The sequence below is a fragment of the Notolepis coatsorum genome, assembly GCF_963971535.1.
Source record: "Notolepis coatsorum genome assembly, chromosome: 19".
Classification (NCBI taxonomy): domain Eukaryota; kingdom Metazoa; phylum Chordata; class Actinopteri; order Aulopiformes; family Paralepididae; genus Notolepis; species Notolepis coatsorum.
The window spans coordinates 52,472,416-52,486,233 of record NC_140183.1 but is presented as its reverse complement, the minus strand read 5'-3'; the positions used below and the strand labels follow the sequence as shown (position 1 = coordinate 52,486,233).

Below are 13,818 nucleotides of genomic sequence, written 5' to 3'. Positions count from 1 at the left end.
GGTCCTCCTCCCCTGCTACCCTCACTGTCCTGTCATCCAAACTTAAAAACGTTGGGTGATCGGGCCTTCTCACACTGCACCTCAACTGGAACTCCCTCCCTCAGACCATCAGAGATTGCCCCACTCTCCACCTTCAAATCCCGCCTCCCTGGCCTTCAACCTTCCCCAACCCTACCCCCCCCCCTCCAACCTGATGTTTGTTACTGTGGCTTTATAATAATAATAATTCATTCATTTTGTATAGCGCTTTTCAATGACCCAAAGTCATTGCTGTTTCCCCTGTGGTCTTATGTTCCTTTTTGTTTCTTTGTTTTTCTTTGTTTCTCTGCCTACTGTCAGCGACTTCGGGTTCTTGAGAAGCGCTATACAAATAAAATTAATTAATTATTATTATTATTATGTTGAAACCAACCTACGCCCTTGATGTAAATACATTCCTAGTATTCGGTTTCAATAAGTAAAGTATATTTATTACGTCGCAAGCATTATTTGATGTGAAACCAAAAACCTGCGAAGTTACAAACTAGTAGGAGATGCTTTTATTTGTAATGTGTGACCCGATGTGCAACTGTGAGAAGCACATCTCGTCCCGAACCTGATCTCCCGTCTCCATAACGACCGGCACCGTCCCGCTCCGTCCAAACGAATCCAACACAAAAAAAGGATCAGCGGAGCAATAATATCAGAGATTTATCTTTTGACTTTAATTGGACAATAATTACAGGATATACATAGTGTTTCATTGAAACAAGACTGTAACACTGGTGGGCAATGCGCCCTCTTGAGCTCCTGAGGCGAGATGCTGACGTTACTCTCCAACCCAGATGTGCGTAGAATAAACAATGTCGTCGATACAAGTTCAGGGGCCAAACAGAAAAGAATAAAATGTGTTTTACACACATTAGCCCACCGCTGCATTGGTTGGGTCCATGTGGGCTTTCACAGATAGCCAAGTGGGACGACATGTTCAAATGATATCAAGAGATGTGGAGCTTGCAGCTCGATAATAAACAGGTACAATTCAAACGTAAAGCTCACCAGCTCTTATTTTCTCTCATACAGCTCCAATGCCTTCAATTTGCTAACTGCCAAAAAGAATGTCAAAAACAAACAAAAGCATATATACAGTTGAACTCAATAGATATATACATATATATACATACAATATATAAATATAGTAAAATAGATAAATTACATTGATTTCACGGTCTCCATAAATAGTTGTTGGACAATAACTGTTCTGGATGAGGTGGAAGCACAGCGACCGCTCAGGGTGTGACGAGGTGACAGCGACCCGTGACGAGGTGACAACGACCGCTCAGGGCGTGACGAGGTGACAGCGACCGATCAGGGTGTGACGAGGTGACAGCAAGCGGGACAGTTATCCTTCTTGCGTTCCAGCTTCTCGCGTTCTTCATTCACAAAGCGCAAATCTGCCCAAACACTGTAGGATAAACACTGAAATCGCGACAGACATTCTCCTAAACGTCGCATCGGAAGCCATCGTACGTTCAGTGACAGGTTTGGCGGTGGCCTTGCTGTCGTGAAGAAACCCCCCAACTTTTTTTTTTTGCAAGTTAAACATGTACATTACAACCACTGCATGTGGTCAGATTCATAGTATTCTCCCATAAAGAAAACATTTTTAAGTCCTCCCCCACGTCAGGAGATGGAACCAGGGGGGGGGGCAGACCAGCCCCCCCTCTCTCTGAAGCAGTAGTGTCGTTGCTGTTCAACAAGGTCTCCAGCAGGTTATAAAGCGTAATAGTTTAAAAGACTCGCTGGTCTCTGAGATGTTCGCTGCAGCTCAGTGTCAGGCGTGAGAAGGCAGGTTGTCCTCGACTTGCACTAATGCATTTTACAAGTGAAGCAGATTCTAGAAGCAAGGTCACAGAGACTCAGGGGGGGGGGGAGAGAGAGAGAGAGAGAGAGAGAGAGAGAGAGAGAGAGAGAGAGAGAGAGAGAGAGAGAGAGAGAGAGAGAGAGAGAGAGAGACAGAGAGAGACAGAGACAGAGAGAGAGAGAGAGGGAGAGAGAGAGAGACAGAGATAGAGAGACAGAGAGAGACAGAGAGAGACAGAGAGAGATAGAGAGAGAGACAGAGAGAGAGAAACAGAGAGAGAGAGAGAGAGAGAAACAGAGACAGAGAGAGAGACAGAGACAGAGAGACAGACAGAGAGAGAGAGATAGAGACAGAGAGATAGATAGAGAGACAGAGAGAGAGAGAGACAGAGAGAGATAGAGAGAGAGACAGAGAGAGAGAAACAGAGACAGAGAGAGAGACAGAGACAGAGAAACAGAGAGACAGAGATAGAGAGACAGAGACAGACAGAGAGAGAGATAGAGAGATAGATAGAGAGACAGAGAGAGACAGAGAGAGATAGAGACAGAGAGAGAGAGAAACAGAGACAGAGAAACAGAGACAGAGAAACAGAGAGACAGAGATAGAGATAGAGAGACAGAGAGAGACAGAGAGAGATAGAGACAGAGAGAGAGACAGAGAGAGATAGAGACAGAGACAGAGAGAGATAGATACAGAGAGATAGAGACAGAGAGATAGAGACAGAGAGAGATATTTTAAATTTATTCAATTTGACACTAAATCTAGGCTATTTTCCTGATGTCTGGAATGAAGGACTCATAACCCCAATTTTCAAGAGTGGAGATAAACATGACCCAAAAAACTATAGGGGTATCTGTGTGACGAGTAATTTGGGCAAACTTCTATGTAGTATCATCAACACCAGACTCATTGAATTCCTTACAGAACACAGCGTTCTAAGTAAAAGCCAAATCGGATTCTTACCAAATTATCGTACCTCTGACCATATATACACTCTTAAAACCCTAATTGACATTCACGTAAAACAGAACAAAAACAAAATATATTCCTGCTTTGTCGATTTTGAAAAAGCCTTTGACTCAATTTGGCACAAAGGTCTTTTCTTCAAAATTCTAGAAAGTGGTGTTGGAGGAAATACATATGACTTGATCAAATCCATGTACACAAAAAACAGATGTGCTGTTAGAATTGGAAATAAAAGAACAGATTTCTTCACCCAGGGTCGCGGAGTCCGCCAGGGGTGCAATTTAAGCCCAACATTGTTCAATATATATATAAATGAATTAGCAAAGTTATTAGAACTTTCTACTGCACCCGGTCTGACTCTGCACGATACCAATGTAAAATTACTGATGTACGCAGATGATCTGGTTCTGCTGTCAGCCACTAAAGAGGGTCTACAACAGAACCTAGACATCCTCCACCAGTTCTGTCAGACATGGTCTCTGAACGTAAACATGAAGAAGACTAAAGTCATGATCTTTCAAAGGAGACACGAGTCTCAGAGTTCACATAATACATTTAAATTAGGCACACACATATTAGAAAACACAAAAAGCTACCCATATTTGGGATTGAAAATAAATCATAATGGAAACTTCAATATGGCTGTGAATGAATTGAAGGAGAAGGGAAGAAGGGCTTTTTATGCCATCAAAAGGAAAATTCCAATTGACATCCCAATTAGGACCTGGCTCAAAATTCTAAATTCCGTAATAAATCCAATAATATTATATGGCAGTGAAGTGTGGGGTCCATTAACTAACCAAGATTTCCCAAAATGGGAAAAACACCCATTAGAAGTACTGCATGCAGAATTGTGCAAAAACCTACTTAAGGTCCACAGACACACTGCCAATAATGCATGCAGGGCAGAACTCGGCCAATACCCCCTAATCATTCAAATTCAAAAGCGAGCCATAAAATTTTACACACACCTCCAATCAAGTGACCCCCACTCCTACCACTACAAAGCCCTTCAGAGCCAAGAGATGAACCCAGATAAGAGTCCCCTCTGCCAGCTAGTCAGAAATCTCTGCCCACAAATGCCTCAGGACAGATACCAAAAAATCTGGCCCAACCAAATAACCTCAAAACAAAAAGAAAACTATATAGAATATTGGAACAAATCAACCAAATCTCAAAGTAAATTAGAATTCTATTTGACCCTAAACAGAGAGTACACGGTGGCAGAATACCTGACCACTGTGAATGATATAAAATTAAGAAAGACATTGACACGGTACAGACTGAGTGGACATAGTCTAGCCATAGAAACAGGCCGTCACAGGCAGAACTGGCTGCCCAGAGAGGCCAGGCTGTGTTCACTTTGTCATCAGGGGGATGTTGAGACAGAACCTCACTTCCTACTATACTGTGAGAAATACAAGGATCTAAGAGAAGTTTTCTTTTATAAAATAAATAAAATTGATCCACAGTTTATCCATCTCCCTGATAATCAAAAGCTGTTATATATATGTGGGGAGAAAAGTCAGTGTACAGTATTAGCTGCAAAATATGTAGATGGTTGTCATACAATAAGAGAACAAGCCCTGTAAATACATGTATCTGGGTGGCTACATCTGTAAAATGACTACCCGATTGAATGATTATTTTGTAATTTAATATGTTTCTGTTGATTGTTTTACTTATTGCTAATATTATGGTATGTTTTATTGCTTAATAATATATATGTTATTGTTTGTATGTTGGACTTGCTTTGGCAATAAGTATGTTGATATTTCATGCCAATAAAGCCTATTTGAATTGAATTGAGATAGAGAGACAGAGAGAGAGAGAGAGAGAGAGAGAGAGAGAGAGATAGAGACAGAGAGAGAGACAGAGAGAGATAGAGACAGAGAGAGAGACAGAGAGAGATAGAGACAGAGAGAGAGACAGAGAGAGATAGAGAGACAGAGAGAGACAGAGAGAGAGAGAGACAGAGAGAGAGATAGAGACAGAGAGAGATAGAGACAGAAAGATAGAGACAGAGAGAGATAGAGACAGAGAGAGAGACAGAGAGAGATAGAGACAGAGAGAGAGACAGAGACAGAGAGAGACAGAGAGAGAGAGAGACAGAGAGAGATAGAGAGAGAGAGATAGAGACAGAGAGAGATAGAGACAGAGAGATAGAGACAGAGAGAGATAGAGACAGAGAGAGAGACAGAGAGAGATAGAGACAGAGAGAGAGACAGAGACAGAGATAGAGAGACAGAGAGAGACAGAGAGAGAGACAGACAGAGAGAGATAGAGAGAGACAGACAGAGAGAGATAGAGACAGAGAGAGAGAGACAGAGAGAGAGACAGAGAGACAGAGAGAGAGAGAGACAGAGAGAGACAGAGAGAGACAGAGAGACAGAGACAGAGAGCCTCGGGTACAAACACTGATAAGCCGTCTGGGTGTTCAGAACAGTAAGTGCTTTTCAATAAAACCAAGACATTTTACAAATACGTTTTTGGCAAAGTAAAAAAAAATAAGACAAAGACTGGAAGGAACTTCATTGTCCTCGACTAGAAGCTACTTTCAAATCGATCGCCTCTATTTGTCTTTTCCAGGTTTTAACGGCTGTTCGGTCAGATCTTTGTCGCTCGCTGCGCTTTGAGGCGACAGCCAGCGCTGCACAGGGGGGGTCGTACCTGGAGATGACCTGCATTCTGACCTCTGACCTCTAAAGTCGCCCCTGTTTGAGGCACCGTCGAAATGATTTGTTTTTTTCTCAACTGTACCTGAACTACAAAAAAATTTAACATTAAAAAAAAGACGTAACCAAAGTTTAAAAAATAAAATAAAATAAACAACAACAAGGAAAAACACCATCTGTGTGGCCTAATAGCAGACTGTACAAAGTTCAGATACATTCTCTTGGAATGGCGTGGTCTTCTGCTCCGCAGAGCTCAGTTCTTTCTTTCCTCCACTGCCTCGCTCGCACTCTTATAGCAGTCCGCCCTCCCCTACGACCTACGACCTCCGACCCTCCTCCCGGGCAGGTGGCCTCCTAGTGCCCCCCGTCTGTGTGAGCGGCGGCGCTCTGCGAGGCGTTGTGGATCCAGTCCAGGATGATCAGGGTCATGCTGCCGGTCATCACCAGGACGCCACTGATGAGGAAGATGGTGGCCTGCAGGGGACAGTTAGAGGAGATACCATGAGATCAGATCAGATGTTCCTTTATTGGTCCCCTTGGGGTAAATGTTGGCATCATAGCAGCATACAGGTATGGGCAGGGTAATAGTAGAAAGACATAAATATAGGCAATAATATAAAAATATAGGCCTGTCCCCGACTAAGGATTTGTATAGTCGACTTTGATTGGCTGAAATGTGCAGATCCCCCTGAATGCAAACATTTGGGGGGATCATTCCATTTGGGCTGTGGGGGGGGGGGGTTGTGCTTAATGTCTGAAGGAGTCGACTGAAGGCTTCTTGTCCTCTGCAAAAGCATGCAATTGGTCCACTGATGGATACATCTTGATATTTGTCTAGTCTAGTGTGTTCATTAGATGGGTGAGATCCTTTCAGTGCCTCTGTGCCCGTTTTCTTAGGCAGTTAGCCTCGCTGGTATGTGCGCCATTAGTGTTAGCCACGCTTCTAGGCCTCTTTGCTTTTGGAAAGAATGATTTAAAAATATATATATATTATAATCTTTTTTTCTTTTTTTGCATTTGACTAAGAGGTTGGCAGTCGACTACGGCTCCTTTCGATCGATTAGTCGACCATTCAACTAATCGAGGTCAGCCCTATAAAAATCTGAATATAAAAATACGAGAAGAGTAAACCATGTAAACAATATAATTACCTCTATAATTATGTTACAATAGATATTAATTAACATTCAAAACTTAGATGTATTGTTTCGTTATCAAAATTATGTCAGGAAAATATGTATTTCATTGGTTGTGCAGCTCAGCGCAGAGAAAAACATCTCCTTACCCCAATCTTCTGCACAGACTTCATGGATTCCTTCTTCACCAGTTTGATGTAGAAAGCGGAGGGAAGGATGAAGATCAACATGGCGGCAGCAGAGGCACCTGGAGGAGAGAGACCGTAATGTTGTCATGACGACATGGAAACATTCTCTCTCTGACTCTTAATAATACACACTGTTAGGACTATCTGACTCTCAATAATAAACACTGTTAGGACTATCTGATTCTTAATAATAAACACTGTTAGGACTATCTGACTCTTAATAATAAACACTGTTAGGACTATCTGATTCTTAATAATAAACACTGTTAGTGTAGGAAAGCCCTGTTAATAAGACTACTTTGTTCTGTAATAGCCCTTTAATATGTTGTTGACAGAAAAGTGTAATTGATTTATGCCAGTGTAATCGTTCAGCGTGATGTGCTCCAGCTAGTGTCGCACTCTAGTCTTCTGATAAGGTTACTGGCCCTTTAAGAGTTTCTTCTTCTAACGTCGCGCAAGTTTGGGCTCAGTTCAGCTGTCTGACGGTGCGGCAGTAGTTTACTTCTGTCCCTTTGAGGAACGTGTGCGTCAATGACAGACGTGAGTACAGTACTTATGTTTAGTTCCTGCCTAATTCATTCATTCAGCTTACCCTACACTTACAGTATGTTCACATTGATCTACTTCTGTTGATGTTGTTTCTCTCTGCTAGTGAGATGCTGCTGTGCTGCGTTGTTAGCTTAGCCGCATGTTAGCTAGCCTAGGCTACCTCTGCTAGTGAGATGCTGCTGTGCTGCGTTGTTAGCTTAGCCACATGTTAGCTAGCCTAGGCTATATAAATATAACTCACTCATTACTGTTAGTGAATTGAATGTATCTTTACACCTGGTTTACAGTATGCCTACTTATATTGCTGCATGTACTGCTTGAGTAATTCCCTGCATAGGCTATGTAGGTTATATATAATAACTCTGGTTAAGTGAATGTCTTAGTTACTAGTTGCACTATATTACTAATGAATATTATTGTAGCTATAGACCACATGTTTATGACATTATGTTTATGTACGTCCCTACTGTGTTTACTAATGTATACTGTATTGTATTCCTTTGTAGACAACCACACATGCAAATTCCCAAATACAATCATTAACTGCAGCACGCCTCTGTGTGATTCTTTAATCGGAGTCACAACCCCATAGTGTCCGCCAGCTCTATCAAACGCACCCTGTGGAGGCCCTAGCCCTCCGTTTCAGTTAGGACTATCTGACTCTTAACACTTTCAATGCCGAAAACGTGATAAGACGTTTTATCAGCCCAATGCCTGAATGCCCACGACGACAATTATCGTTTAATTTTTTTATTAGCGATCTGAATTCATATTTCATCAACCGAGTCTCCCGTTGGTATGCAGCCCCTGTAGGAGCTCAGATGTGAAAAAACCGCCCCCTATCGTCTCCCAGATGGTAATGTACCCTTTTGGAATGGACTCAATGAAAATGGATGAGAAAAGAAAAATCCGGAATCCACATTTTACTTCTCAGGCATGTAACCCGAGCCGATCGGATTCATTGTGGAGCCACAGAACAGCGTGGAATACATAATACAGTATGTAGCGTTGGATCAATAAAAGCAATCGATTTTTGGAATGGCGATCAGGAATTGGAATGATCTTTTTGGAGAACATCTGATCTGAGGTAAGGAATCTATTTTACAAGTCTTGGGATAATCAGAGTTGTATTCGCTGAGATCTCAGCGTTCGCCCTATGTGTGTGTGTGTGTGTGTGGGCGATCGCTTTGAGGAAATCAGAGAATCGATTTTTCAGATCGCCTATATAGCGTGCATACGTACACATATACTATCAATAATCTAGCGTTTATTTGAAAACGATTCATAAATAGGCCGAAAAATGACATGTATTCTAGAATATTCCAGTAAAGGGCGATTATCATGGAATATTTATATTTTCTTGAAAACGAGGGCCTTTCAAAATGCTATAAAACGAAAATGAACCGATAAAAAAACAATCCGCTTCGACAATGTTGACTGGAAAACAAGTCATTGATAAGCGACGGGCAGATTGACTATCTGACTCTTAATAATAAACACTGTTAGGACTATCTGACTCTTAATATTAATAATAAACACTGTTAGGACTATCTGACTCTTAACACATCCAGCGCCACAAACGCTGTCCAGCGTTATTGCCTGCCATGCGTTGTCTGCCAAGATCGCTGTACAGCGTTTTTGAGATCAATATTTCATTTTTTCGCCATGGCATTCATAATTCATCCAGCCAACCCCCGATGTCCTAGCTGGACCCTAGATGTGACTGCAACGGCTCAATACCGCCGCCTGGTGGATGATCGGGCGAGTTACACTCTCGCAAAAACCGGAAGTGCCATCGGTGCATCGAGGAAATTCCTCCGGCAGTGACATCTCGCTACGGGGCTCCTGACAGACACTATAGTACATATGGATCCCTTTCTAAACTTAATAATCTATATGATTTCAGCGTTTATTGCGCCATACAAACCGGAAATGGACCTAGGCGATCGGCGTCGAATAATTGGGATCTTTCACCGCCAGTCTCATCGGCCCACGGTAAGGGGAATATAACGGTATTTTCAGCCCGATTGTTTATTCATTTCACTGCAAACCATCTGATCAATATATCACCCGGATACTACATAAAGCCGTTACTGATGATCAAGGAATTATAAACGACCCCGCCCCCACTTCCCTCCACGCATGATAAAGCATAATGTATACCAATCATATACATTTAAATTTTTTAATATAGCGTGTATGGGAAAGAAACGGCAATCGATAATCTATCATATGCGTTTGGGCCTATAACTAGCGTTTTTGGAATTACAGCAGAAAAGATTAAAAACATACTTATATTCTCGAAGGTATTAACACAACAATGTATGAATGAAAAAGTATAACGTTCCCACATCCTGAACGATAATCGATGTTGAATGGGCCATAGTAATGTCAATATAGCAATACAATTTAAAAAGTTATAGCCCTGCAAAGAAGGTAAACATCTCCATAGGCTTTTAACGGTGGCAGAGGGGTATGAGATGGGCACAACCCCCGGCGGTCAATGTGTTAACACTTTGAGTGCCAATGACGAGAATTCTCGTTATTTCATGCCAACTATTCAGTGCTAACGATGAGAAATCTTAATCGTTATTTTTTTATTAGCGATTTCCATTCATTTTTCATCAATCTAGCCTCACGTTACCACTGGGACTCTCTCTGAGCTCGAACAGGGAAAATACCGCCCCCTATTGTCTCCCGGATGGTAATGCACCCTTTGGATTGGACTGAATGAAAACGCATGGGGAAAAGAAAATCCGGAATCCACATTTTACTTGTCAGCAATGTTCCCCCTAAGGTGCGCCCGTGCGCGCGCGCGCACATGGCAAAACGCTCCTGCGCACATCTGAAATCTGTCGCGCACAGAAACTTTTGTGTAAAATATGCATGTACTGTAGTTAAATTGACTGGCGCGTTGCACCGAATACTACGGTAACCTGTTGCGTGTGACGTTACCAAGAGAAGCCTCGCTTTCAGTGCCGTGTGGGCGGCGCTACTGCGCCCTCACACAGACACACACAACAGAGCAGGAAGCGGACAGATCCGACCAGCATCGCTGGCTCCTCACAATGCCAACGCGAAAATGTACATTACAGATTAACTGCAGAGAAAATTCCCAATTTATCGTCCCGGTCGAGACTAATTGGAAGCGGAGTGCAACGCGTGCAAAGCTTGACCATATGTTTCTGTGTCTAATAAAAGTGGTGGCGATCTCAAAGCTCACATGGACACAGAAAAACATTACAAACAAAGCAGTGCGAGGCAAGAGTTTGATGGCAAAGTTGACCGAATTGATTGAAGTATGCAGCTATACAGAGAGAGAAAGAAAATAATTGAAAACTATTTTGATGCCTCAAAATGATGTTTTGGTTTGATAAGATGCTTGTTATGATACAATCATTCTAAGGATTATGTGTGTAATAAATTAGTTTAGTACACTAATTGCAACAAATCTGAAACTGCATAGTGCACTTTTAAATTAGTATCTTTGTGAGGTTACTGTTTTATAATTTACATTACATTGAAAAGATACAAAGATATATTTTTTAAGCTGGATTTTCTAATACAGAAGAGGTATTAATTAGAACATTACTTCATATTTTTCTTGTTATTTATTTTGTCCAGTAAGACTTGAAAATATATATTATTTTGTCATAGGTTGATTTTGTTATTTTCTTGAGATTTGTCAGATAGATTACTTTAGGCATAATACAGCATGCTTTGGTTATAGAGAGATATTATTTTGTTATATAAAATAATATAAACAATAATTTTATATCTATACAGAGGAGGCATACCTTAAATATATTATAATGATAAGGCATCTTTGAGTAAACTTTGAGTATCATTAAGTATCTTGAGGATGAAGGCAGTGTCCTCTTTAAAAAAAAATCACAATATGGTCACCCTTGAAGTCGCATTATAATTCACTTAATAAAATAATGACGAGTCAGCCTCCTAAAAAGACAAAAGTTAGTGACACGACTCACACCGCCGCCGCCAAAGTAAGGACTTTGCTCTGTATCGTCAATCAATGGTCAAACAAATATTTGATTAAGGAATATAATATGCCTTTTTGTATTATTTCTCTGTGTATCAGCTAAATGTATATATTTTTATGTTAGACATTGAAGGAAATTAAGATTCTCAGATTTTTTACAAACCGCCGCTTATCAACTAACCGGTTAATCGGCAGGTGATGTATGTTGCTCAGTAGTTGCTGATGTCTGCTCAGGAGGTTTGAGTGTTTGCTCAGACCGAAAAAAAATTAGAGGGAACATTGCTTGTCAGGCATGTAATCCGAGCCAATTGCAGTCTTTGTGGTCCCTCAGAACAGCGTGGGATATGTGTTTCGAGCACCCAGCGTTGGATCAATAAACGCGATCGATATTTGGAATGGCGATCAGGAATTGGAATAATCTTTTTGGTAGGGCTGACCTTCGAAGCTTTTTTTGGCAATCGAAGCTTCGGGGCCGAGCTTCGATTTTAATTCGAAGCTAAAAATAAATTATTAATTATAATATATATATACATATTTTTTTTTTATCTTATGTTGTGGGACTTATGTTGCGAAGTATTTAAGACAGCCCTACTTTTTGGAGAACATCTGATCTGAGGTAAGGAATCTATTTTACCAGTCTTGGGGTAATCAGAGCTTTTTTCACAGATATATCAACGTGTCCCCTATGTGTGTGTGTGTGTGAATGAATGAATGAATGAAAACTTTATTAACAGATTGCAGAATGGGTACAGTGCAGTACAGCTCAATACATACAATTGTTAAGGGGATGCAGACCAGAGAAAGACTTTCGTCTTGTTTCCACCAGGGTCCCCCATTTCCAATTCATCGTAACATATATGACATACATGACATACAGATAGACAGTACTGCTACATCTATACATTTATGACATACCAGATTTGCAATTACAGTACTGTATTTGTGATACAAAAAGAGTCCAGAAAGAAAAGAGTATATACATTAGGCGTAGAAACTGTACATTGGATTGGGTAGGTGGGGGTGGGACTGTACATTGGAGGTGGTTGGGGGGGGGGGGGGGGGGGGGGGTAGGAGTGGGGGGGGGGGGGGTGTTGGCGGGGGTTGTGTTCGGACATTTACAGGGGCCAGTTTCGAGTTGCAGTCTCCCTTAGGTGTTTTTTGAGAGTGTTTTTGAAAGTGGGTAGTGATTCACATTCCTTTACAGCTTTGGGTAGGGCGTTCCACATTGATGTGGCATAATTGCGAAACGTGTTTAGTCCCTTGTTTGAGCCGAATCTGGGTTTAACATGATTTGTGGAGCTCCCTCTGGTGTTGTGATCGTGGTATTCACTGACCTTTGGGAAGTATTTAGTCATGTACATGGGTACCTTGGTCGTGTAGTGTATCTTGTAGACCAGGCCCATTGCAAGTTGCTGTACTCTGTCGTCTACTCTAAGCCATCCTAGGTTGTCAAAGTGGGCAGGGGTGAGGTGGGTTCTAGGAGTAAGGTCAAGCAGTAGTCTGACCAGTTTGTTTTGAGATGTTTGTAATTTTGTTTTTAGCGCCTTTGAGGTGCTTTGGTACCATGAGGTGCAAGCATAGTCGTAGTACCCTTGAATGAGTGCTCCTGCTAGAGTCTTCAGGGTATTCTTGTTTACCAGTGAGGAGATCCGGTACAAGAAACGAGTTCGTTGGTTGACTTTTTTTATTACATTGGATGCCATTTTGTCACAGGAAAGATTTGCCTCTAGGATGGAACCCAGGTAGGTAATATCTTCTTTCCTTGTGACAATATTGTCACCCACTGTAACTGAGAAGCCGTCGGTCTTGCTGAGTTTGTTATTTGAACCGAAGAGAATGGACTCTGTTTTGCCCATGTGTAATGATAGTTTGTTATCAGCGAGCCATATGCAGATTTTGCTTAGTTCTGAGCTGAGGGTTTTTTCAACCTGTAATTTGTTCTTGTCAGAGACCAGCAGGGCTGAGTCGTCCGCAAACAGGAACAAGTTGCAGTCACAAGCTGACGACATGTCATTTGCATAAATTAGGAACAGTAGCGGACCTAGTATGCTTCCTTGTGGAACACCACAGTTTACTGTGAGGGGGGGGGATAGGGTACCGTTTACCTCCACCATCTGCTCTCTCCCCTCCAGGTAGGATTGCATCCAGCTCACTGATAGACTATCAAAACCAATTGCTTTTAGCTTGTCAATCAGAATGGTGTGATTGACAGTGTCGAAGGCCTTTTGTAGGTCCAGCATGACCATGCCGCAGTATTTGCCCGCGTCCACCTCTTGTTTGATGTGGTCGTTTAAATAGAGAAGGCATGTGTCAGTGGAGTGGGATGTTCTGAAGCCAGATTGGAATTCGTAGATTAGATTTTATGTGTGTGTGTGTGTGTGTGTGTGTGTGTGTGTGTGTGTGTGTGTGTGTGTGTGCTGATCAGGAAATAAGAGAATAGATTTTTCAGCCCGCTTCTCTA

General features: G+C 41.7%; 1 protein-coding gene across 1 annotated transcript in view; it reads right to left on the bottom strand.

The window, feature by feature from the left end:
- Positions 1-5,608: 5,608 nt before the first annotated feature.
- slc38a2 (solute carrier family 38 member 2) overlaps positions 5,609-13,818 on the bottom strand; it is a 30,861-nt gene continuing 22,651 nt past the window's right edge. Inside the window, exons 13-14 of the mRNA XM_084336160.1 lie at positions 6,770-6,867; positions 5,609-5,958 (exon numbers count right to left, since the gene is read on the bottom strand). Of these exons, the coding sequence (XP_084192286.1) occupies positions 5,839-5,958; positions 6,770-6,867 (218 nt within the window). The 3' untranslated portion in view covers positions 5,609-5,838. The remainder of the gene's footprint in view (positions 5,959-6,769; positions 6,868-13,818) is intronic.